Here is a 27936-nt window from a genome sequence, read left to right as displayed (position 1 = left end):
GTGGAAAGCAACAAAGTGCAGCTCTGTAAGGGTAGAACACTAGAACAACAGAAAGGCTGTTCGAGAATACAGAAAGCACTTGAAGTGAGAGTTAATATTATGAGGTCTGAATCACTCTGATGGAGTCTCCAACCTTTGAACTGGACAATGTCACCACTGAGACTCTTGGGAAGGCCTTTGTGACATGCATCACTGGTCAGTGCCACGGCAACCCCGCAGCTGCCCAGTAGGAAACCGATCTGCTGACTCCCAGCATCCTTTGGGGATAAAAGAGCCAAAAATATGAGGGTGAAAAAAAAACAGAAGAATACTAGTATGTGAAAGTCATGACTTTCACAACTAAGAGAAAGAGTTATATTTTTAAAACAGAAAATCAGATGAATTTGCATTTTTTTTACAACAATGACAGTTGTTGTTTGTTTTTTTTAGTAAAAGTGGCTATTACCTTTTTGCTAAGTGGCACTTCAATGGGTACTGGGACGACTTCAGCTAACAGACAGCCATAAAACGCCACCAGAAATGCCACAGGGTCATTATTGGGGTACACCAATGCCACCTATAACACACACACACACAAAAGAAGTAAAGAAAAAAAAATTACAGTCTTCTTCCTCCCTTTTTACCATTTAAGCAAACATTCAGCTCTTGAAGGTCCCTTGAGAGACTGAAATAATTATTAGTTTGTGGTTTTTGGGGGATGTTCATCACTGTGAGTAACAGGAAGTGATTTAAGGTCAGACTTACTCTGTCTCCTGGACGAACGATGGGTTCTTGCTTGGTTCCAAGTTTGTGGAGGATGTAATAGGCCACTTTCATACTCCTGGACCACAGCTTACCTACACAGATACAGTCAGTGTGATGAATTTATTCTACATTAAACTCATCGAGTAACTACTTTAAAAGCAGAAGGGAGTTGATGGGAGTGAATACATTCCCCATAAAATCACACTGCATAAATGTGATAAGTGGCAAGGTAAAACAGAGGCTGCAAAAATGAGTCACTCTTCAATACATTTCAGTTGTCTTATGAGTTTGTTTTAGAGTTAGATTTGAAGATTTAATATTTGACTGAATTTATATACATTGCTGAGCCTGTAAGACTGCTATACAGACAGAACTGCATAAAAGCATACCTTTCAAAATATCTCTTTTATGATAAACGTCATTGGTTCAGATTTGCATTTTTTATCCATTTACCCAGAATAATATCTTCAGGTTGCTGATATTAAACTCGATTTTAGATTTTTCACCTGTTTTCCACATAAAACCACAGTCTCTATGCTGTGCACTTTATATAAAAAAATCATAATCTACAATGATTATGCAAACTGCAGTTGCATCTGTTAAGATACACTACATGATATTAAAGTTAAAATCAACATGGGGAGACAAAATCAGAACATGTGAACTATTCAGTGTCTCATGAAATGTTTAGAGGTGGCTGGTCCTGTAAGTGGGAGATCAATATAGACAGGGTGGGATTAGTAAAGATGTCTAAAGAGCAAACAAGAACTGTAAGCTTCTCCACTTTTTTTGTTTTTTGCAGCTTCACACCCAGTCCATCCATCCAATCATCCATCCATCCATCCCACTTATCCTACTTTATTGCGCTAAACCTGAAGTCTATCCCAGGAGACTCGTGACACAAGGCACTGTTTACCCTGGACAGGATGCCAGTCTTTACACTCAATCCATCCATCCATCCATCCATCCCACTTATGTTACTGGGCCATGATAAACCTGAAGTCTATCCCAGGAGACTCGGGGCACAAGGCATCTTTACACCCAGTCCACTGTATTATTAGCCTCTTCATGGCAGTCTGAGTAACATCAGCTTTTATGTTGGAGCAGATTTCCTCATCTTGTTCTTATATCCTATTATATTTTCCTGTATGTCACAAATTTTATCCTATTATATTTTCCTGTAAGTTACAAACTGAGTGCCAATCATACAGGAAGCAGTTAATATTCCTGTTAAGTTAATATTAACTTAGCAGTTAATATTAAAAAGTTAATATTTCTGTGGTGGCGGGGGACGTGGTCGAGCACTGGTTTGTGATTGGAGGGTGGAACCAGGGGAATGAGTGGTAGGAATGAGCGTGCACCTGGTGGTAGTTAACATAGGGCTTTTTCTACACTGTGTGTATTGGGGAGAGAGAGGGAGACGGAGAGGGAGAGGGAGAGGGAGAGGGAGAGAGGGAGAGAGGGAGAGGGAGAGGGAGAGGGAGAGAGGGAGAGAGAGAGAGAGAGAGAGAGAGAGAGAGAGAGAGAGAGAGACGGATGGACCAGTAAGCACGTGAAGAGTTATGAGACGGACACTGAAAAAGTGAAAAAAGGTGTTAACATCCAGCCTGCTTTTGTCATTGCAGACTTGTTTCATCATACAAGTAAAGGATCTCTCTAAATGCTTCCTCTAGATGTGTACAAATTTTTGTAAAAAATGACATATGAAAATGTTAAAACGCGGCTCTTTGTGCAGGTGTTTACGTTCGTACCATATGTGAGAGTGTAAGGTTGTTTAGCCCCGGCGTGTGTGACGGTCAGACATGGTGCTTTGGGTGCAATGGCTCCCCAGCGCTGTAAGGCTGCCTCTAGAGATGCGGGGCAATTCTTAAGTCTTCCCAGTTCCTCTCCTTGGGATATTTTCGATTCTGCCCCTTCCGGATGTGGTAAGGAAGGATCAGGCTGTCGAACTGTAAGAAAAATCAACACTACGTTATAAATTCATGTACAAATATACATCCCCCTACACACACACACATTATGTACATAATTATATACAATTACACATTAAATAAAATTTTGCTGAAAACACTCAAGAAGAAAACAAAATATAATAGATCTTTAAAAGGTGTGACAGGGTCACGGTGGATCTGGAGCCTCAGGGTTAGTCTTTGTCTAGCTTTGTCTTCTTCTCGTCTTGTACAGGACCACATGTACACCATTACAGAGCCATCTGCTCTACTGTCACTATGTAGCTACAGGCATCACATCTTCCCAATCTGGTGACAGACTCCATCATTTCCTAATTTCTCCTCTGCCAGGATGAGTGCATTTTTTTTTACATTCTAGCACCTTTCCTCTACACTCCTGAGAAATTCAATGGGTGCTAGTCTTGTTAGCTTGACTTGTGCATACATGACACTTAAGTGGCTTCACGTATTTTTTTCTTTGCTTCACTGCTATGTACCAACTGGCTAGAACTGCCAAAGTGGTTACCTTCACTGTACAGTGTGCTGTTTGCTGAGAGCCTGCTAACACAACCAAAATCCACTTACACACAGCATTCGAGCTGGAGTCAAGTCCCTCTCAGACCTCAGCAGTGTCCAAAAACAAGACAGGATTTAATCGAGAGCTTTAAGGAGGTTGTAGATTCACAGCTTAACTGCACTAAGTGGAGTATGCTTTAGCTAGTGCCACAGGTCGGTTCCAGCTACATACCAAATGCGCATGCCTCCATTCCATCACAGGTGGGCTCACAACAAATCTCTGTGCCTAAGTGTGCAGTGGCCAAGCAGATAGAATGATGACATACTGATGAGTGTAGGGTTCTGCATCAGGCATGTCATGCATGGAGAAATATCCACTGCCAGCAATGCTCTTTGGACCTGCTACCATGAAAAGTAGCCATGAAAAGTCTGTGGATCTACATAATGCCTATTTCCATCTTCCCATTGTCCCTGAACACCAGTGCTTTTTGACATTTGCATTAGAAGAGCAGGCATTCCAAGTCACTCTTTTATGCTTTTGTGTCTCTTTAGTACCATGGGTGTTTTCCAGATATATGCAAGCAACCTGATCTCCTCTGATGGCTAGAGGCGTCAGTATGCTGGCAGACAAGGACATCCTCACCCACATGACTACGCCTGGTCTTCAACTGGCCCCACCGTCTACTGTACATTTCACAGAATACAACAACTAAGTCACAAAGCCCTGGTTATGGCTCCAATGTGACTACGTTTACTTAGGGGGAAACTCTGGTGGCTTCCTTCCTGGGAAACAGAAAACATTTTGCTAGTGTCTGTAGATCTGTGGCACTCCCCAGTTCCCAAACCACCAATGCTTCTTCAAGGACTGCTAGACAGCAGCAAGTCTATGTGAAGGCCATGCACCATATCCCAGCATCATGGCTGGAATCTCTCAGAGGGCTTATAAACTCATTATAATCTTTCTGAAAGACTTGTAGTTGTTCCATCCACCATGAGTCCCACCCTGGGATTTTGCATTGGTCCTGGAGTCCCTTAGGTCCTCTCCTAATAAGTCTACACAGGATGATGACCTGGGTCTTCCTTTTGTACTTCAGCTAAAAAGTGTGTAAATTACATGCTTCAGCGATAAGCCTTGCTTTGCATGCACTGGTTGCGGTGTAACCTTGGGTCATTATTACCCAATTTTTGTAAAGTTCTTGAGATGATTCTCATTGTCCTTGGTGGTTATTCACTGTCGTGTGGTTGCTGGACTTTGGTAAGACTATTTCCTTTTTCATTACTTACTTGAAAGGAAAGTTAAGCTCTAAATGAATGCATTATGGGGTTTTCTTTAAATCATTTTCCTAGCAAATAATGTCTGCTAATGTTCTGTTTCTACAAATCTAATTGTTTCAGGACAACAAACTATGAGGGTTAAGCAGAAAGGACTGCAATAACCCATATGAATGTCTCTCTGTGACACCTGAGGTGTTCCAAATATCACTGTGTCCGTACCTTCCAGCAGTTCCTCAAAGTCGTCAATAAAGTACTCCCTCAGAGGACGTCTCTTGGGTTTCTTCAGAGTGTTTACCAGCTGCTGAATCTTAGAGGACACACGACTACTCACAGGCACACCTACATATCAAATCAAAGACACACAGATATGAACATACACTCACATACACAAATACACCTTCACATTAATGTACACATTCTCTTACACATATTAGAGCTTATGTACAAATGAGGCAAGCCCTGATTAAGCTTTGGTTTAGCCTCGTCTCTTATTGTCACTTTTACTAACAATAAGAGGGGGGGGGATGACAACAAACAAAAACAAAAGATCAGGGGAAAAATGACACAATAACACATACAATAGATCTTTAAAATTGTGGCAGGCTGAAAAGTATCTCAGCAATCACAAAACATCAATCCTTGAGGCAGATGGGCTACAACAGCAGAAAATCACTGCTGAATCTGGGGCTATCATGGACACAGACTACCCCAAACTGGACAGCTGAATATTAGAAAAATACATATAACACTTGGTCTTTTTCTGTTAACTGAAACGCTTTAATCTGCATGAGTTTAGGCACTGGGATGCTGCTGCACAGCTGACTGACCGGGGAACTGCATAAATGAGCAGATGTGCAGGTGTTCCTATTAAAATGTCAGGAAAGTATATATTAATCATTATAGAAGAAAGCTTCAGACATGATTTCAATTCCTTTGACACCAATATTCAATTCCTTTGACTTTGATATTCTCATGTAGCTGTGCAGAGCTTATTAATCTTATTTCCCACTGTTAGTGGTTATGTGACACGCCATAATGATAAAAATAATAATAATGAATTATTTGATTCAAGTATGCATGCAACTGTTCCATGGCAGCTTTACACCACACAAACACACTCATTCCTTACTCACCATCTCCTGTCTCCATGAGCTCAGCGTTGCCATATTTGGGCATAGGCTTGGTTGGCAAGGCAACCTGCGGGCGCTCCATGGTAACGAGGGGCGGGTCGGACATGCAGCTTGTGATGTCAGGAGGTGCAGGATGACTGTCTGTATACAGGACAAAAACAATACTCATATCTCAGTCCTATAACTATGACCAACATATCCTTTTTCTTTCTACACTTTGTGTGTGAGAGTGCATGACGCATTACTGTTACTGCTTATGATTTATTCAGCAGAAGATCTCTTTAACTGAATAGAGCATGTGAAGGTTTAGTCGGTCACATTGCCTACAGAGCCCAAACTGGAATTTTTCAACTCTTCGAAAATCCGTAAATTAGAAAAAGGAGCTTGTTATGAACTCATTTTGTAATGTTACAAAAGAATCTGCTCCCTGGCTCTGACCTCCCTGGCTTTGAGCATCTATATGATGACATAACTGGATATAATCACAGAACCTTAGCTTACATTAGCGCTGAACAATATTCATTTCATATCATTAAATGTGTAGGAAATGCATTAATCTAAACAGAAGTTGATTGTTTAGTAATCGCCAGAGGGTAAGCTACCTTTTAAATGTTCATGAAGTACACTCAGTTCTCATCCTACTTGTGATCTGCTTAGCTGCTGCATACCAGTGTTATCTACAGGAGCAAATGCAAACTGATAATATGGGATTATTTCCCAGGTTTGGTGAACAAGTGATCTCCTGTTCATTATAATGTTCACACAAACAGGGTCTGATTTCGGTGTATATCACCAGATATTTAGCTCTGAATAATGAGGACATCCTGCCTACCCACTGTCAGGCCCCTGTATGCTGTCCTGGGCTGCCTGCCACAGATGACAGAGACTTTGGATAGCATTCCTGATGCTGGCAAGAACAATTACAGTGCTTCAGGCTGAACACAGATTACACTGCAGGATCAGGCGTACTTTAATGAGACATGGCACACTGACCCTCTGAGTCCAGCGATGACCAAGGACGCTCGGACTGGTAGTCATAAGAACGTTGCCCGACGTTACCATTCTCTAACGAGACACCCATCTCCCTTAAGCCCCGCCTCTTGAGGGACAGATGAGAAACTTGGCCGACTTGATGAGGGAAAGAGAGGAGGCAGAAAGAAACAATGTGTGTTTATAAGATTACATAGACAGTAAAGAGTCCAGTTTTTGCTTGTTGCATGTAGATGTTCAGATTAATGATCATATAAACACTGCTACTGACAATCTGACTTACTCTTATAAAGTAGCTAAACTACACACAGCTGCTATCAGTAAACCTGAGAGACCTGAGCACTGACAGCAGGTGTGTGTGCTCAAAAGTATTATGCAAAAAGACATGTGTTCATGTGTACTCACAGCTGTAAGTGTGTGCATTACTCTCTGCCAAACGTGCTGCATTGGCAGATCCATTGCTGTGCGATGATGATGAAGATGTGGTTGAAGATGATGAGCCGCGTAGTGCTCGGCTGATCCAGGCCTCCACTCCTGCACCTCTGGCTCTTCCTAGGGACCCTTCACCCTCAGAGCACGATGACGAGTCTATCAGTATTGTGAGTGAGAGAGAGAGAGAGAGAGAGAGCGCAGTGAACTAGCCAGTCTCATACACAGAACATGCACAAAATCCAAGCACAAAAATCACACACTAATACATCAGTCCCTCTAGGACAGGGGTAGGCAAGTTCGGTCTTAGAGAGTCACAGTCCTGCAGATTTCAGCTCCAGCCCTGAAAAAAAACTCACCTGCCTGTAGCCTTAGTAATCCTGAAGACCTTGATTAGCTTGTTCAGGTATGTTCAGGGTTGGAGCTGAAATCTGCAGGACTGTGGCTCTTTAGGACCGAACGTGCCTACCCCTGCTCTAGGATTTCACAATCACAGAATTGTATGTAAAATTAGCAGGTTTAAGCCAAGACAAGGCATGTTACACAATCACAACACACATACACCCAAAGACCTCTTCGAATCATGTGCATTGAGCATGAGTACAGCTACCATAACAAGAAATTGTATGTGTTTTCACAGGAGTTTAAAATAGGAATTCTTAGCTTGCAAGTTGGCTGATTGAAGTAGTTTTGCACAAAAAAGTACAAAAACTCAATCATTTCTGGCTGCAAAATTTTAACAGAAAAACTATGCAAATTCCAGGAGGGACTGATATGTGTGTGCAAAAATGCATAAACAGACACACACACAAATCATTTTGTTTGCTTCAGTGTTCTTTACTGTTCTTAGCCAATCATGCTAATGCTGGTTTCAAATCATAATATATACAAACACAATTATTTAACATGAGCAAGTGAACAACATTAACACATCAGAAAATTTAATATTACAGTGTATTTGTGTTGTGTTTATTATGAGGCATATGAAGAAAGGGCCTCAGATGTGTGCAAAGGTGGGACTTTTTGTTTGTGTGGATTTGTACATGCACACACGTCTTTTTTTTTCTACGTATTGGGTATAAACAGAGGGACAACTGACTTTAGTTTTGGTTTGTTGGTGTGTCTTCAAGAACAGCAGAAGGAGATGTTCTTGAGGCTGATGTTTATCTGCTAGAATATGTGTTAATAAACATACATATATACAGTTTATACTGAAATATAAACCCTTTTTCAAGGACACACACACACACACACCCTCATCATAGTGACCTGGAGGTGTGTATGCTTCCATAGATGTTTGGACAACGAGGGAGTGTCGTTTAGAGGGCATGGGGACGGCCATCTTTCTTTCACACTGACGCTCCAGTGCTGCCTGAACGGCTTCAGAGTGAACATCTAAGAGAACAACAATAAAAAACAATTAGGCATTAATATAATACTACGTTATTTCAAAGCAGTATTGTGTGTGTGTGTGTGTGTGTGTGTGTGTGTGTGTACTGATATACTGCATGGCCACCCATATGTTTTTTGAACATCCCAATCCAGACTTAGTCGACCTTTGCCATTATAATAAGCTCCACTCTTCTGGGAAGTCTTCCCACTGTGTTTTGGAGCGTGACTTTAGGGATTTATGCTCAAGTCTGTAGAAAGTCCTAGAATGCAGTTGTCAATACAGTTCACCCTAAATATGTTCAGTGGGGCAAAGGGCAGGGCTCTGTGAAGGCCACTCAACTTCCTTGTCTTAATGGACTTCAGTTTCTGCCTAGAGGCATTGTCATGCTGGAACTGGTTTGAGCCTCTTAGTTGCATTGAAGGCAAAACTTAACTCTACAGCACACAAAGACATTCAAGACTATTGTGATTTTCCAGCTTTGTGGTAACAGTTTGGAGAAGAACCACACATGGGTGTGACTGACAGATGGCCACAAACTGCTCTGTGTCTGTTTGCCTATGTACAAAATATGTGTACTAAACTGTACTGCTGCTTGTAGACAGGGTTGTACCCTCAAATGTTAGCTTTATAGCATGTATCTAACAGGTGCATGTGTTGTACCTTTAAATCTTTACTCTAAAAGGTCCAATTATGTACCTTAAATTATTAAACAGGTTATAAGTACATATTAAAAGATACAAGACTTGAGTCTTGTTAAGTTTAGCACCTTTTTTTTTCTTACCGGAGCAATATCGCTCATCCCGTGAGCCAGTGGAGCGTCGCCGTTGGTAACGAGATGAGAACGAAGAGGATGAAGAAGGAGTCACAGGGACTCGAGACTCTGCTCCTACTGAAAAGCACAAAACCTTAAGCTAATCATCCGCTATACAGTGTGCATTTGACTGAACGCAGGGGAGTTTATATACATGTGTAGTACCTGGTGCATGGGGCAGGTAGGCTCGAATGAGTTTGGCTCTTTTCTTCTCGTAACCCTTCTGAGTGATGTCCCCTGCAAATCAAACAGCAGCGTTGAGTACTGACAAAAACGTGCAGAATGAAACTTCAATGAACTCAAAAACTGTGTCAATTTCTTTCAAAGCAACCCCGCTGATTTGGTGATATTTATATGTTGCAAACAGAATAACAAATTAATGTGTGAGGTACACAGGAACAAATCTCGTGTACTAAATGTTCTTACTGTTTAAATATCATCTGCAGAGCATTAGTCGAGCGCAGCATGTATCTACACATACAGTACAACACTTAGAACTTTATGTCATGCTACCAATAAAACCAGAGAGAGACCGAGAGAGAGAGAGAGTAAAAAGACCATGAATCATAATTTTATAACTACTGACGCGCTGTGTAAAATCACTGATTGGCTCAATTTCCTATCATCCATTCACACCTTACATCTTGAATGCTTAAACTGTAACCATGATGACAGACATAAGTGGGAAATGAGGAGGGGGATGAGTTTCTCCACCAGAGTGTTTTATGCCTCTATCACTAGGTGGTGGAGGCATTAGGTTTCAGAATTAGGTCTGAATCTGGTTAGTGTGATATCTCAAGAATGCATCTTAAGAATAACTGCTTGTAGGAATTATACAGGATTCTTACTGGCTCCATCCTGCTCTAAAGTGGTCAGCTGTTTACATGTGGCATTCTGGATGTGGATTTCACATCATTTCTGCTGGAGGAATGGTGTCGTATAAATTTAATACATTAGTCTTACACTGGATTACATTGGTTTTTCAGGCAGAAATGTCCAGTAAATCCTGGGTCAGGTACCTGTCTGGACTGTTTCAAAGGTTTCGATCGCGAGGCCTGCTAATGAAACTTGAGAGGGCGAAAGCCGATATGAAAAGCAGCTGCTTTAGTCTCTGCTTTTACAGCAGCACCTTCATAGACTAAGCCTGGTGGTGGAGAACTCCACGGCTTCATCTTGTAATTTTTAGATATTTTCCAACTAGGACAGTAGATTAGGCAGATCAGGAAGTACGCAGGTATCACAATACCTGATAATACACAATAAATGTTATGTGGTTATACATGTCCAAGATCACCTCCAAACACAGTCTGAGTGATCAGACCACAACGTGCATCTGAGACACACTTATACTTAGCACTTACAATCAGATCACCCCGAACATATGCCAGTGGAAGGCATGAAGATGAGCTGATTAGATTTTGGATCCAGGGTCGAAAACAGGGGCAATGGAAGAGCACGGTTAAACGGGCTTCATCGCTAGCTTCTTTCCTGTTTGTGGAATGTTTCTTGTGCGTTCATGTTCAGGAACATAAGAGCCCTTTTCAATAATTCTGTTATTGAAGAAATCAGTCTGTCCTTCCATCTGTGCAACTGTCCACTATTCTTGTCAGCATGATAGCTTGGGTTCTTTTGTAAGATTTTTAATGAAATTATCACTGGAACCAGCAGATGTGCAGATTCGATTGTGGAATTGATCCAAACAGGGTTAAGGTCACAGCAAGGTCAAATGTTTGAAATAGCTTTTCTTTAAATAGCTCTCTTCCTGTTTGGAGGATATGTTAAGTAGAATTCAGGTGACGGAAACATCCCCAAGTTCTACTTACTTAGTAAAGCTTTACAATAACTTTGTACATGCTTTCACTATATCAGACAACATAAAAACATTGTCATTTACATAAAAACCTAACTAGCACATGTATGATGTCTTTTGTCCCCCCCAATAATAAACCGAATAAGCCAAATAATGAACATCTGCATTAATTAATGTTCACACCATCACTGAGTGACATTAACACCACCTTAATGTTTGGGGTTGGTTTATTTAATGTTCTTTTTACACCATGTCAGCATCAGCTATGTTTAGCACAAGCTCCATGCAGGTAAAACAGGACATTCAGTGGATTCTTGCAGTATTACAGCCATAAAATTTCCCAACTTTTCAACTGCAGCTATACACTATAATCCTTCAGTTTAATATACAATAAAGAATTCTAGTATTTTTCCTAGTGAGACATTTCAGAAGCCTTATAAACATATATTTTCAGAGTAAAAGTACTGTGTTGAATTGTTAAGAGCAGGACCATCCATTTGTCTGGGCTCAGATTTGCATAGCCTCACACTGCTTTAGGGGTGTTGAGTGAATGTGTATTTAGTTGTTTAGCCTGACAGTATTTTAGACTAGATGAACACAATTCTGTCAGCTGTGCAGTGGGTTCGACTGCTGTCTCCATAAAAAAAGATCCAGCGAATTCAGAAAGCAACAGAATCCTGAGATGGAACTGGTGGAACTAAATATCTGCTGCTTTTAGGATGTTGTGGCAGCAGCGTGTTCTCTCAAAGGCAGCATATGCAGAACGTATGCTGGGGATGCATTTCCATACCATTTTTATACTGTTTTAACTGTTTCCTTAAAAGGATTTAAACGCTTTCTAATAGCCATTTAGTCTCAATTCAGATCGTGTTCTTGTAGCACACATACAAGAATAAGGCATTGTACTGGCTATAGTAGTGAGTCAAACGGCTAATGTAATTATCCGTGCCCTTTGGATTGCCTTATTTAATTCTTATGACCTCCCAGTGCAACACAATGCAGCAACACAATTCATTGGAAATAAAATAATAAAGGCATCATACTGTTATTATTGCAAGCTTTTTTAAATCTGCTGGTTAGAATAAAACAAAGTGCTATCTTTTTCATGGGTTGTGCCAGAAATGCACACAAATGCCCCAGCCCTTCTCAATCAATCAATCAATCAATCAATCAATCAATCAGTAAGCAAACAAACAAACAAAGCTGCATCCAAGCAATCAGCAGTATTGATGCCTGGTTAAATAAGCAGTCGTGTTGTTTTCTTCTGCTGATGGCAAGTCACATCATTTGAGATCAGTCTTGATAAAAGGACTCTCATGAGATAGACGCTGCAGTCATGACTCACTCTCCTCAGTCATTTCATACATTTAGCCATCGTTTGTTTAGTATTTGGAGGTTAATATTCGGTACATGATACAAGCCTTTTGGTTTTATTCTGATTTTATTTGGACAAATTTGTTCCTTCTAATTTCAAGGGGGTCATTTTGGGGTCATTTTAAAATTCACTCACAGTTATCTAAGATTGTCTCTTCTCGCTTAATTCTGCAGATTTCAGATCTGTAGATGTACAGAACACGTTATATAGTGATTAGCAGCAGCCAATAAGCAGGAGCAGTGGTGCTTAGTTTTATGTAATGGATGAAACTAATCGATCATTTATCACTGTTTAGCTCGCAGATTTATAGCCCAAGTCCATTTCTTCACACTGTAGTGTTAACCACTCTTAATTAAAGACTGTTAATTAGCTGAATAGTTGAATCATCCGTGTGGAGAGTAAATATTCAGGTCCAGGATTGAGAACCAGTGGTTTAGCATGAGGTGAGAAATGTCAGGCAAGACTAAATCAAAATCTGAAACAACCAAATTATTTATTGGAATACTTGAAGGTGCATTCAGAGGAAGAAACACAGTACACTGATGTTAAAATATGTACCAGGGGGATAAGTAGAATTGGGATAGCTATCTGAATAGCCAGGCTGCTTTAAGCTAACATTTTATCCTGCATGTACTTCATTCTGGACAGATCTACCAGCTTGTTTTTAGCAACACATCCCCAAACAGGCCAACAGCCTGCGGTAGCAGCATTCAGCTCCTCTGCCATGTCAGTGTACCAAATCATAGTGCAGATTGTGGCCATGAGACTGAATTAATCACTTTTTCCCCTCATTCTTTCCCTTAGCAATTTTCAAATCGAAGTTGCAATTCAGCTGTGATTTAATCAAACATGTTCTTATTGAAACATTTATGTAACGCGCTCCAAGACCTTCACAGCAATACGACAAGCAGCTTATTTCTTTTTCATTTTTCATAAACCCTTTACTTCATTTAACTGTACATTTGTTTATATGTTTATAACAATACGGAATCCCTAAGCAGCTGTTACAAACACCGCAAAGGTTCAGTGTTACAATTAAATAAATACACCCAATCTATCCATCCATCCACCCTCTACACCACTTATTCTACTGGGTCACGGGGAACCTGCAGTCTATCACAGGACACCCAGGACACAAAGCAGGGTTTAACCTAGACAAGATGCCAGTTTGTCAAAGGGCACAATCACACACACACACACACACAACCATTCACACACTACAGACAATTTAGAAATGCCACTGGACTTGGGGAGGAAACCTCTGAAGCACGGGGGAACATGCTTACCCCACACACACACACACACACACACACACACACACACACACACACACACACACACACACACACACACACAGCAGAGACAGGAACCAAACCCTCACTAATGTACACAATCATTCCAAAAAATGTGGTGTGTCAAAAAACCGTAATCAATTATCATGATCTTAATTCTTTGGCAAAATTTCACTTACACAATTTGGGATAGAAAGATTTGTTGTAAACAGATATAACGACATGTATGCACATTATTTAAAAAATGATCATGTACAAACAAAAAATGTTAAAAAATAAATCAATCAATCAATCAATCGAAATGAAAACCTCTCTCTGGTTTAGCTCACACCCACTCGGGGATGAAAGCCGAATACAAAGACAGATATTTGGAGCACTAAACCGATTCAGACTGTGGCATTGTGTTACACCTTAAAACACACGCCATTATCCTGAGCATATTTCTACACTACTAAGAGCTGAATAACACTTCCAACAGAGCACAGTGAACGAAAACAATTCCATGCATCAAGCCAAGACTAACATTACACATCCTCCTCGTGTCATGTCTTCCTCAAACCTTCCTGTTTCATTGCGACACATATACACTGTTTATGAATTCATCTCCACTCTCTAGAACAGTGTCATGTGGCATAATAAACCTGCAGGTCAAAGGTTTGGTGTCCCTCACACATGCACACGCTAATTTTAGCACGACTCCTAACAGCATCTGAAGCATCCGAAACATTTACTGTAATGTGCATGTGCACAAATCAGATGATCCTATTTTCATAGAGCCCAGAGCACAGGGTTTCACAGGAGCAGCCCCATCATGCAGCTTTCCGTTTTGGGACTTCAGGCCTTAAACAGCAACACCAGTGATCTGGATCCCTGTCGTCACACCCTTTTGTCAAACCCCTGCAGCTTCAGCCGTTAGACATCATCGTGTAATCATGTGGGTGGGTCAACCACAGAAAGACAGCCATCTATAGAGTATTGTCTGCTATTTTTACATGCACAAAATCAACCCTGGGATCAAGCAAAGATGACATGATTTACAATTGAAAATGGTATAAAAATTCATTTCTCTGAATAATAAAGAGGATATTTAAGAACTCTGTACTTATACACTGCTAAGTAATTAAACACTTACATGTAGTTCATTTAGAAGATGCAACTTGTGGAAGTGTTTTGTAGACTAGCGCAAAAAAGGTCAGACTTTAAAAGCACTATCAACTAAAACCCCTTCATAGAGTATAACAAGTGCTCATATAAGTGCTTAGTGAAGTCTTGAGTCTTTGTTTGAAGATGGTGATTCAGCTGTTCAAACACTCAGAGGAAGTTCATTCCAGCACCTGGGTGACAGGACAGAGAAGAGTCTTCAAGCATGTCTACCTTATGTCAAAGACTGGGGGGTTGAGTCCAAGCTACGCAAGATGATTGTAGTGAAAATGGTACGGAGCGGGGTTTGATAATTCCCTTCAGGTAGGTGGGGGCTGGACAGGTTTTGGCTTCAGTGCAGGAAGCTACAGGAAGTAGGAGAGCACCAGTGTGCAGGTGGGAGGACTTGGTCAGACTGACAACAAGTCAGAGGGATATAGGAGGAAGTCAGCTGGAGTCCAAGCTTCTGTAATTAGCACCAACGTGACAGAAATAAGTGGCTGACCACCAACAGTTCAGTATAACTGCACACAAAATATCTCCTCTACATTTCTAATATTAATCTGCAAAGTAATGAACTGAAACGAAGAGCAGAATGTGAGTTACTCATGACTTCATTAATAAATCAAATAAACCCATTTGGGGTCTGGTTAGTGAACCCCTGTGCTACAGAAACTTTACGCTGTTTTGTTTGGTATTTAAATTCATTGCCAGCTTCAATGGCTAGCTCATGCAACATCAGATATTCCAAACATTCAGAAATATTCAGCTTCTAAAGAAAAAATAACAAAAACAATTTGTACAACAAGAAAATGCGCTAAAAGTCTTTAAATTTACTAGTGATAAACAGTTTTCTTAGGTCCATCTTACAGAGCAAGTCGTTCTGTTTGTCGTAATAAAAGGAGACGTCTCATGACAAAGAACAGAGCAGACCAAATGTGTTTTATAGTCAAGGGAGTGTTAGTAATGTTATATTAAAGAGGTTGCAGGTTGTAGGTTTGTTTGTCTGCATGGCAGTAATGGAAATTTCTAAATCTAAGTTATAATAAATTAAAAAAAAAAAAATACGACAGATTTCTACTATACAGAAACATTTTGTTTTATTCTGTTCCTGAATTTTATTCCACATTCTTGACTCTGCTTAGGTGACTTGAGAGCAGGAACAGAACAACAGCATGGACTGGTGTGGATTGGGAACATCTGAGCTCTTAGGTCAGGAATGCAAAATGAGGCCCAGGATAAACGGTTCCATTCACATACTCAAGAAGAAATTAAAAATAGAAGCAGGAGTTATGAGACAGCTGAGCAACCTGATCCACAGAGCAAATCCTTCCTCCTGCTCTGTCCTTTTCTCCACTTCACTCTCCTTCTGACCAGCACATACACACTCATTCATTCATACACAAACACATACCTTACACACACACACGAACATACTGAGACTGAATAACTAACCAGACACAAGTAATGTGACCTGACTTTAAAAAAAAAATCACCAAGGTTCTTAACAAGGTGTTAAGCTTCCACATGCATCCATATCAAGTTAAGTGCAAATTGGCTCAGACTGAAGACGGTGGTGAAGAACACAGTCTAATGCTACATTCACACATACAGCGACTCGCAGCGGCAAAGAAACCAGATCTCATTCGTGTTCAATAAGAGAGGCCCACTTTCAGTGACATGAGTGATATAGTAACCGTTGGTGACTAGATGTGGGCGTGTCCAGTGACAAAGTTTGGAAAGTTTATGCAAATATGGAGCGACTTGCTGCAGCGACTACCAACAAGAGCTCATGTGATCTGTGGCAAAGAGCACACACTGCTTCTACTTCATCTCACATGATAGGATGCAGATACACTGGTGAATTTTATACACGGCAAATCTCTGTCCAGAATGTTTCATTTTAGCCGCAAGAAATCTGATTTGTTGTCAAGTGGAATACTAGGTGTGCCATGCTCTGATAAACATTATTACTATGGCAAGCAGATAGATAGATAGATAGATAGATAGATAGATACTTTATTGATCCCAAAGGAAATTCCAGATATCCAGCAGCAATAGAGACAGTAACACAAAGACAGGTGTATAGTCAGTATACACAGGGTAATGTGATAACTGACCAGAAGTTACTAGTGCAATGCTAAGAACAAAAACTACAAGATATATACGAAGCATATAAAGACAGCATATAAATCACAGGTTAATGGGGGGGGGGATAAGACAAAATGAGGTTATGAATAAGAGAAATGAGGTTAATTGCAGTGCAGCCCTTGATGTGCAGTTTTATATGTAACAAAGTGACAGTGCAAATAGTATTATTTGTTCAAATACCGAAGTAATTCTGCAAAAAGCAGCATTAAAGTAACAATGAAACTGAGTCTGTTTATAAAGGCAAGATATGCAATAGTGAGAGTAACTGAGCAGATCCTGGATCTAACAGTTGAGAGTGTTATACATGTAACACAGTGATTTATATAGCAGATGAGCCTTAGCCTAGATCTCCCAGTCCACATTACCATGTCCCTGTAGAGAGGTGTTGAAGAGCTGAATGGCTCTGGGAACAAAGGATTTCCTAAGTCTGTCCGTTGAGCAGCTTTGCAGAAAACTGGCCATGATGGACAGCATTTTGTTTAGTGTCCTCCTCTCCACCACTTCCTCAAGAGAGTCCAGCTCCACACCAACCACCGAACCAGCTCTCCTGACCACCTTGTCCAATCGCGTGCCATCCCTGCTTTTCAGGCTACCTCCCTAGCAGTAGTGGAAATGGCTGATGACTTCACAGTACAGCGACTGGCAAGGATAAAATCACTGTATGTGTGAACGTAGCAGAACACAACAGAAAGGTTTCATCAGAGGCTGAAGGTGATTGGTCCGAAAAACTTACTGACTGTGCAGTGACCGTACACTCGAAAGAGACCCAAACCACATCAGCAAAATGTCATGAACAAGATAACAGGGTTTTTTGCCCATCTGTATATGAAGGAGTATTTCCTTCATATACGCATGTTCTACGCAGGAAGCTGTAACATAACATGCTGTAAATATAGAATACATCTCTCTCTCTCTCTCTCTCTCTCACATACACACACACACACAGAATGTAGGTCAGGTCAAAAACCTTCCTCAATTTATGACCCACATGCACACAATAAATATGTAAACGACTTCAAGTATAAAATATTAACTCACGGCTGTCTGGATTTAGGGCATCACTATATCCACAACACCACACACTTTATGGTAAGCAATAAGATGATGGGGGTCTGTGTACGCTAGTTTACATAAAATACCTGTAGAGCAGGATGAACACCTGCCCTGTAACAACACACATGGCAACAGAGAGAGAGAAAGAGAGAGAGAGAGAGAGAGAGAGAGAGAGAGAAAGAAAGAAAGAGAAAAAGAAAGAAAGAAAGAAAGAAAGAAAGAAAGAAAGAAAGAAAGAAAGAAAGAAAGAAAGAAAGAAAGAAAGAAAGAAAGAAAGAAAGAAAGAAAGAAAGAAAGAAAGAAAGAAAGAAAGAAAGAAAGAAAGAAAGAAAGAGAGAGAGAGAGAGAGAGAGAGAGAAAAAGAGAGAGAGACTGGGTGAGAGCCAGAGAGATTAACCGACAAGCAAACAGATCCCAAGTTGTTAACACAAGTGCTGACACATTCAAGCACACAGTACAGTCAGCCATCAGGCATCAGATGTAATCTGTGATCTGCCGAAAACAAAAGATGTTCCATGGCATAAAGTATCTTCAGCTGTATTCCTTAACACTGTGTAAGAGGTTTTTCAACAACAGACACGATACAGCATTAATATATTACATACAACACCATTAATCCATTACCACTAAGGCTCTGGATAGTCTTGTGTAGCCAGAACTTCAGACTGACAGCAGAAGGTCTGGACTCCATAGCAGCTTTTATTGGCCAAGGCCTGCCCAAGAGGGTATGTGACTGCCATGTAAAGCAACCAATCACAGTTCGTTTTGTTTAGAGTCCTGTTCAACAGTCATGAAAATGTAACCTCGATGTTCCTACAAAAACCGACCAGAGATCCTTCATTTAAGAAAGTTGTGTAATTAATGAGTCAGACAAAGTTAGGGAGGCCAGAGTAAGATGGTTTGGACATGTTCAGAGGAAGGAGAGTGAGTATATTGGTAGGAGAATGTTGGACATGGAGTTGCCAGGAAGGAGGCAAAGAGGAAGGCCAAAGAGGAGGTATATGGATGTAATAAATGAGGATATGAAGATAGTGGGTGCAAGTGTTGAGGATGCAGAAGATAGGGAAAGAAGAAGTGTAAATTAATGAGTCTATACCGTGAACTTCACATTATTTGGAAAATCCAGTGATTAGCTGATCCTCATAAGCACTCATTGTGAGAGCTGTAAACACGACGACTTCCTTCTTTCATGAGGGAAGTGAAGCATCATGGCTTTGTTTCCAGGCAAAGCGTTAAATACACTACACACGTCTCCTGTAGAATCCGTCCAATCAGATGACAACTTCAGAACTCCTGAAGGGTTTCCAGTTTTGTGTGCCATGTCTATCAGACATTAAGCCATCGATTCCTGAGAGTAACATCAGAGGCTGAGACTAGCACTGGTCTAACGCAGTCCCACACGTGTGCAATCTGCATGGGTAAACAGGTAAACAAATGGTGGACTGCATTAAAATCAGCTGTCAAGGTGACTCCTGTCCAAGCGGCATCACTGGGATTCAGATGTCACACACTGCTACGATTCCCACACAAACTATAGACCTATACTGTGTGAGAAAAACAGCAGCACTTTTACTCTGCAGCATCTGCATTTTTTTTACCCAAAGTACACATCTAGAGCATCAGCAGCCAAAAGAAAAATGATGACATAAGGAATATGAGGACATTATACAGTAGAGCGTAATGTAATTATACAGAAGTCATATTCCACTCCGGTTAAACAGACAGTTTGTGGACGCGATGTGATGATGGCTAGATGAGCTAGCTAATCTCGTTTCACTTTCTGACAGAGACTCATGATAAAGTAGAGCCTAAGTACACTAAGTACAAACTGAATGCTTACTAAAGTTACTGGGTTAGTTATCTAGCAGTTGTTGAAGAGGAGTCGTCTCGTCTCCTATGCTACGTTCACAAACACACAGATTTTATTGCTGTACTATGAAGTCGTCAGTAAACTTTGGCATAGTAATAACATTTATCAGTGGGTGGGGCAGCTAGCATTTCGAATCAGTTTTATTGCGGCTAAAATGAAACTGAAATGTTTGTGTAAAACTCAGCAGTGTATCTGCATCATATCATACGAGATAAAGGAGAAGCAGTGTGTGCTCTTTGCCATGGATCAGTGCTCTCTATTTACTGTCTTCATTCCTGTTGGTAGTCGCTGTAGCAAGTTGCTCTATATTTGCATAAAATTAAATGCGTTGCGTTGCTGGACACGCCCACATCTAATCACCAACGCTGCTGCTGTTGTCACAGAAAGCCGGCAGCTCTCACTGAACATGAATGATCTCCGGTCGTTTTGTGGCTGTATGTGTGAATGTAGCGTTAGTTCTCATTAAAACCAGGAGATAAAATGTGTCACATCTGTCAGGTTCTGTTCAATTAACATTTAACATATTACATCAAGCACATCTGCTGTTAATTTATACCTTTGTATATATATATTGTGTTTAAAATGTACAATTTAAACCGTGTCTTACATTTTTAGCATTTTCTCAGTGAGTTATTACATTAGTTTTGGTATACTCACGGATCTACACACAGTGGAAGTGACTGATTTGCTCTGTAAGAACATTTAGGTTCAGCTATTATATAATACTCAAAACACAAGTGTGAAGGGCTGGGAAAATCCTTCATGTGGTTTTGACATTATCTACTATATAAACTTGAAAGCTTGAAGTTGTCCTGAGGTGAAGCATCCTTCTTGTTTGCATGCATCTCCAGAAGTCAAGTACATTTTTACAGTCTGCTTATCCCCCAAAACTGAAATGGAAAAACTGCATTACATCCCATTCCAGCTTGTCTAATGGACAGCCCTCCTACTGCTATATTTATAACATAATCCACTAACAGAAAAACAACAGTACTATCTGATTACAAACGGAACAGTGCCTGGTTATGTCCATTTCACTGTGGTACCCGGCTCTCCAACAGCTTATTCAAATCATGACATTCACTGTATGAGAAGCATACCTAGCATCATGCCTTCCTAACTTCACAAATACCTAGCATCACAAATATCTAGCATCACGCTTCCCTAGCATCTAAAATACCCTAGCATCACACTTCCCAAATATCAAAAAAACCTAGCCTCACACTTCCCTAGTGCGCCACACTTCCTTAGCAAGGTTTCAGACATCTTTCATTACACTGACTGATTTTTTCTGAGTAGACCCTAAGGCAAGGTTGGAAAGAAGCCTATATATTTCCACTTTGTTTAGTTAAAATTACATTTTATTTTTATAATTTAACGATCTCAAAGTATATTACAGGCAGAAAATTTTTAATAGAATAGTTTAGATTAAGAATAGTTTTTAATCATTTATTTTTACCTACAGTGACATCCAACTGGGTTTTCCAGCTGCTGTGACTGTCTGTGTTACTGTAAAGTGAAGTATACTTACTAGAATTAATAAGTTAACTTGTGTTTTCTGTAAAATTAGCACATATATTAGCTGTATGTGTAATGGTACTTAACTATTCACATAAAATCTCGAAATTCTCAACATCTGCCTACAGGCATTAAATGAACTAAAATAAACATCACATATAATACATTACTGTTCGAGCTTCAGTCTATGGTGGAAATTTATAGTTTTACTGAAATCATTTTTTCATTCAAATGTATTCTTTTGCTTGACATTTCTCAAAACGCTGGTCATTCAAGTCATTAACACCACAGAGCTACTTCCCATAATTTGGAGAGCCTTCTGGAGGAACATCAGGCTTCTTCTCCATAAACAACATTTCAAGCATCTTTCTATTCTCTCTTTTTCTACCCTTTTCGATTCAGAACACTGCAAAGCATTGATTATGTGTCCAATAAGCTTGTGTGTGTTGATTTTGATGTATTGTTTGAGGTCATTAGGCTGCTAAAAATCAATTTACAGACGACAGGTCTGTAACCTTCTGGAAGAAAGAACCAGGTTTTGGATTAAAACATCCTGTAAAAAAAAAATTTCCAAAATCTACCCAAGAGCGATCACAGATGTTCCAATATTTTCGAGCATGTATGATTTTTTTCAGCAGTGAACAAGGTGTGGACTAGCTGCAAGTAGAGTGATGAGAAACAACGAGAGTCTGAGAGCAAAATCTGCTATGTGATATTTGGGATACAACAAGCTGAAGGTTTTTGGCTGTTACCTGAAGTAAATCTTTCATTCCACAATGTATGGCTATACTGACATATGTATATAATTAGAAATCATGTAAGTGACGACATAAACAAATGTGCATTTATCAGTGGTGGTGGTGACCAGGTTTTACTGACTGCCACACGGTCATCGTTTAACTCCTGTTGGACTATATGTGGACGCCTGACCATGACCCCTAAATGTGGACTTTTTCTAAACTTTTGCACAGAAAGTAGGAAGCACATGTTTGTTTTCAATACACTGTATGCTGTAGCATTATGATTTTCCTTTACTGGAGCTTCAAGGCCTAAACCTGTGTTAACTGTCCTTGTTGACAATGGCTCTGTGCACAAAGCGAGCTTCATAAAGACACGGAGTGCCAAAAGCTGCAGTGGAGAAACTCTAGTGGTGTGCACAAAGCCCTGACCTCAGCACCACCTTTGGGATCTACTGAAATGCAGACCACAGCCCAGGTCTCCTCGCCTGATGTCATCAGTTCTCTTGTGGCTGAATGAGCAAATCCCCACAGCCACGCTCCAAAATCTAGCGCAAAGCTTTCCCAGAAGAGCGGAAACTGTTACAGCAGCAAATGAGGAGAAAATTCCATATTAATGCCATGCCTACGGAACGGGAAGTTCATCCGGGTGTCATGGCACATGTCCACATACTTTTGGCCATGTAGCGTACCATGATATTAACGTGCACAAAAACAAGCTAAATAACATTAGAAAAAACATTAGAAAATCGAAACGAGTCTGTAAAACAGTGCTTTAAAATCCCGTGTGATCAAGGCTAAATTCTCTCATGTCATAAATCATTGTGAAGAAAAGCAGGTAGATATTTCTTGACCGTTTCAGACACGGTTCTGTTCGGTGCTGAGACGGGTTTTAATGCTAACAAGCACTTTTCTCTTTCCCACAAAGAAACAGAAAGATAGGCACACTATGCAGCGCATGAGGAAAAGCTCTATCCTTTTGTTTGGTGGAATGATGCAATCAACAGGAAACTTGCTCTGCTTCAGCTTCAGTCTGCCTACACTTACACTCCCATACAGGGGCAGGCAACATTCATCTGGTTTTGACCCAGTTACTCACAAGACGTTTGTCCTGGGTCAAAAAAAAGCTGTCATTTTCCCAACACCAGTCACTCAGTCTGCAAGATGTGGACAGAAATAGCAGCATGAGTATGATTCTGCACACTGGGAGAAGCAATATGTCTAACAGCATCTGGAAACAAACCAGTGAAGAGGTGATGCTTAAAGCTGGGTTATGTAAATTACTATTATTGTTAATACTACTACTACAATGACATGAATTAACCCATCCACAAAATATGTCCTGGAAGCTGTGGTCACAGCGCTCATTGAACACAGATAACGTGGTTTGTTAGAGAGCTCATTTGCATACTGCAGACTTTTGTGATATCTGTATTGCTATAGTGAGACTCAGGAATCAACGTCATGCCACGTTGCATTAAAAAGGATCATTCTACCATTTTGGCTGGGTTCGTTCTTTGTTCTCATGCTACAAACATGCTCACATTCACAGTATCAGCTCAAAGAGGTGCAGCTTATATTTGGACTATTTTTTACTTATAATTAAGAGTGAATCAGTGGTACTGACTCATGACAAACTCCAGAGGGATGCCATGCAAATTGTTAAAAGTGCAGTAACGATCTGGACGTGCTTCTTCCTATTACATTTCCAGACATCTCTCCATCTCCTGTGTGGCTTAAGTGTGTATTCTTTACAAGTCACATGTACAGTATTTAGAAGTAAAAAAAAAACGGCATACAGAACCAGCAGAGCCACAAGATTACAAAAAGTGATAACAGTCATTCAAACCAGTGTGGCAGCTAACATTACATTACAGAGGCCTAATTGTTCTCCTCAGCAATTTTATGTTTATCCGACTGTTGCTAACAGTTGCAATTAGCATATGCTGTTCAGACGTATCGAAAAATTATTAAGGTAAGAATCTATTTACTTTTTGTACTCTTGATATTTTCCTGCTAATAATACAGTTAAATAAAACATTACACTTGGCAGCTATAGATTAAAAGATCTAGTATGATTATTATTATTTATTTTTCTTTTCTGTCAAAACCATTTAAAAGGTCAAGCATGCAGAGATGTTAAATTAGAGAAAGAACCCCTATCTGCCTGCTATTCTGCAGGAGGGGAAAAGGTAGAGATGCCAGGAGATGGGGAAAGGTTTTGTTTTGTCTAAGTAACTAAGCATTCACATCAGCATACAAATTCACATGAGGTGATGTAAGGAACTTCAAACATAATGAATTGCATTAAATGTTAATGCTTTAACATAGAGAACAAGGCAGTGTATTATATTAGAAAACAAATTAATATTAAAATTTCACTTCCCTAACTGTGCAAAAAAAAAAAAAAAAAAAAAGCTGCATAGCTTATACTAGATTGATGCGACATATTTTCCCCAAGTCCTTTAAAACTAATGGTACAAATTCTATCAATCAAAATGCACTAGGTTTAGGAGGAAGAGCACAGGCTGGAGTTTCTGTAATTCTGAAAGGCAAAAAAAAATACAAGAATATAAGGCTCATGTTACCTAAAATTCTTCTTTCCTAATTTGTTTTTTAATTCAATGCAAAATTTTATTTTATTTTTAAAAAAATATTTTTTTGAATAAACCACCTCACCACATATGTATACATATTTTCTATCTATCTATCTTCATTCATCATCGTAACTGGTTGATCCTGATTAGGGCTGCAGAGAAACTGAAGTCTATCCCAGGAACCCTAGGCACAAGGTGAGAATAGGCCAGTTCATCAAAGCACACAAACACATTCATACCCATGCAGGAGAAAAAACCTGAAGAGAACCCAAGCAGACACACGATCAGGATCTGGACACAGGATCAGACTGGAACCCTAAATATTTTTTTGTTGGTTAATACTTTATTCTGGGGTCCTGGGAGACTTTCTGTAGATCTAGACCACTCTTCTATCTGGAGCCCTCAGAGCACTCAGTTCACATGACATCTCCTCTACCAGCTGGCTGCCTGTCTGATTAGGTTTCTGACTAACCCTTGCTAAAATGGCGTATAACCCACAAGACACTGCTTCACAGCATCACCTTCCTAAACCGAATCGTGATAACGATAAGCAAACGATGCATCGTGCAGCCCTCGAGACAAAAGTCACTAGAATGCAAAGAAAGCGGAACAGAGAGAGCCAGCATGTGTGTTATATTAGGAAGACAAATCTGTGTCTCGTTTATCTGCTGACTTCTACAGGTCAGAGAGACAGAGAGGACAGCACTGCCTTTAAAAGAGTGAACAAAACAAACCCCGTTACTTACACACACACACACTCTCTCTCTCTCTCTCTCTCTCTCTAGTGGGGGAAACATTCACATTCAGACAGCGTACTGTGTCTCCATGAAAGAGAAAGACTGTGTGTGTGTGTGTGTGTGTGTGAGTGATGGTCAGAACTGGCAAAAATCTCAGTACACGGTTCTTCTGACACCAGTACCAAATATAAAAACGCGGAACCGTTAAGGCCCAATTCGTGTCATCCAAGGTCGCGCGCACACCGGTCCGCCTTTTGCCCACATCAGCGCGCGCATGAACACTGAACGGAGCTTGTAAACACGAAAGAAAAAGGCCCGTGGCAGTTTAAATACGTTAAGCTGCATGTGTTTAGTCTGTCTTCGCTTCACCCTCATCCCACAACCACCGAAGTCGCCGTAATGTAGGCCTAGTCAACCGGGAAAAACCGCCACTCACCTTCCGAGAGCTCCAGTTCCAGCTCGGCGATCCGCGCTCGGATGTCCAGCGGCAGCGGTAATGCATCACGCTCCGCCATTCGGTCTCCTCCCCGTATCTGAGTCTTACACACGGGTTAGGGTTCTCAGAGCCCGAACGGGCAGCATGAGTGTCTGAGTGAACATCCGACTCAAGACGACAAACGCTCTAAAGGATCACCGGGTCGAGCATTAGCCACGAGAGCGGAGAGAAGACGCGGCTCCGGTAAATCAGGATGCTGCCCTCGCCAGTGATTTGCAGCAGCGGAGAACAGAGAGGTCTCTCAGCTACAGCGACGCCTCACCGCCTGTGCCATGGCGCCGGAGTCACGTGATCACGGAGCACGCATTCCCGGTGGAGGGCGATAGAGCGCAGTGTTCGAGGCTCTAACGGAAATCTGCAGCTGTCTGTGTGAATCTCACATTTCAGGATTTCTGCACACAATCCTGCAACAACACTCCTCTGAAGGTGCACACTTCTTTAATGCGTCTTTTGGACTGTTTGCATTCACACAATGTCCAAAGCAACTAAGATCTGAGACAGGATCTAGTAAACACACACACACACACCCCTATGATCAGTTAAAGGATAAGTGTCTTGCTTAGGTGACAAAAACAGGCTCTCCTTGTAGTCCTGGGATTTGGACTAAACCCTGCTAAAAAAAATCCAGCTTAGCCAAATGTGCTCCCAGCTGCCACAAAACAGAGCAAGCTGGTCAAACTGGTAGACCATCTTTACCAGCTTGGGGAAAAGGAAACATATTTTCAATTGAAAACATTAAGACAATTTGAAAATATCAGATATTTTCCAATCAACTTTAGTCAGTAGCTGGAAAATATAAATGACCGGTTGGGAAAGATGGTCTACCGGTTTGATCAGCTCGGCATTTTGGCAGCTGGTCACTGGTCAGACTAAGTTGGATGTTTCAATAGTCAATATAAACAGGCTTAGAAGAAGAACAGTTGGAGCAATGTTCGGAGAAAAGGATAAAATAAAACCAGTGGGCCAGTTGGTACAGCCAGATGGCACCATCACAGCAGCTTCAAAACACAGACCTAGTGCCATTCAAGTGAGCCAGCTGTCTATTTTAAATAAAAACAAAACTGCAAGAAGCTTCCAAGTATTGTGAATGTTTTTTATTCATTGTCTTTTGCATGGCAGTTTGAATCACACAAGTTGATGAATATTTGGAAATCATGTACAGGGTGTCGCTTAGATGCCAGTGAAACTTTCTTAGGCTGCACAGAATGGTCTGATGAACATGCTTGCAGTGTATAGAGACTTTCTAAAACATGATTTCAGTTTATAGACTAGTTTATGACAGACTGCTCAAGCTCACACCCTAGGTGTTGAAGCGCTCACCTCCAAGCTTATCCTGCAGCAGCTAAAACACTAAACTGTGCACCTTTGTGAGCAGCAATAAAGAAATTCTCAGGTTCTCAGGGCAAATTAAATTTCTCATCAGTCAAAAAATATATGCATTTTAAAATTACATTTTTACAATTACATTTAAAATAGGAACCTATAAATAGGCCAGAATCTTGAATATTACATATTGTAGATATTGAACATTGTTCTACTGCCACATGATTTGCTAACTGGATAATTGCATGAATAAGCAGGTTTGCAAATGATGTTAATAAAGTGGGGAGCATATGTGCATGTAAATAAACTTCATATCTTGTTGGGTTCTCTTTCAAAATAGTTCAAAAAATGGTTACTGCAGGCTATGTAGTCAAAAATACATAGTCAATAGATGAGTTAAGTCTCAGGCGTTTAATTCCAGTATAGTTATCAGTCACTTTGATGCACATGGGGAGTAAATCTCCAGATTTAAACCCTATTGAAAACCTCTAGAATGGTGGAAGATGGATGATGGAAGAGGAAGATGGATGGTCACAAACCAAAGCAAAGCTGAGCTGTTTGCTTTTTTGCAAAAAGAGTGGTATAAATTTTCCCAACAGC

The 27936-nt window shown here is 40.5% G+C and overlaps 1 protein-coding gene across 2 annotated transcripts in view; it reads right to left on the bottom strand.

Annotated features, from left to right (window-relative positions):
- dip2cb (disco-interacting protein 2 homolog Cb) overlaps positions 1–26299 on the bottom strand; it is a 43890-nt gene extending 17591 nt beyond the window's left edge. The window contains exons 1-12 of one of the 2 annotated variants that reach the window (XM_058418670.1): positions 25954–26299; positions 9403–9474; positions 9208–9315; positions 8288–8428; positions 7010–7192; positions 6608–6742; positions 5618–5755; positions 4704–4823; positions 2496–2693; positions 745–836; positions 446–556; positions 134–257 (exon numbers count right to left, since the gene is read on the bottom strand). In XM_058418670.1, coding sequence (XP_058274653.1) covers positions 134–257; positions 446–556; positions 745–836; positions 2496–2693; positions 4704–4823; positions 5618–5755; positions 6608–6742; positions 7010–7192; positions 8288–8428; positions 9208–9315; positions 9403–9474; positions 25954–26032 — 1501 coding nt within the window. In that variant the 5' untranslated portion in view covers positions 26033–26299. The remainder of the gene's footprint in view (positions 1–133; positions 258–445; positions 557–744; positions 837–2495; positions 2694–4703; positions 4824–5617; positions 5756–6607; positions 6743–7009; positions 7193–8287; positions 8429–9207; positions 9316–9402; positions 9475–25953) is intronic. The other variant, XM_058418671.1, reaches the window with a different exon arrangement.
- Between the last annotated feature and the right edge of the window lie 1637 nt (positions 26300–27936).

Source organism: Hemibagrus wyckioides, linkage group LG20, assembly GCF_019097595.1.
Source record: "Hemibagrus wyckioides isolate EC202008001 linkage group LG20, SWU_Hwy_1.0, whole genome shotgun sequence".
In the NCBI taxonomy this organism is placed as follows: Eukaryota; Metazoa; Chordata; class Actinopteri; order Siluriformes; family Bagridae; genus Hemibagrus; species Hemibagrus wyckioides.
Note: the sequence above shows the minus strand (reverse complement) of the source record. Positions and strands in the feature narration are given on the sequence as shown.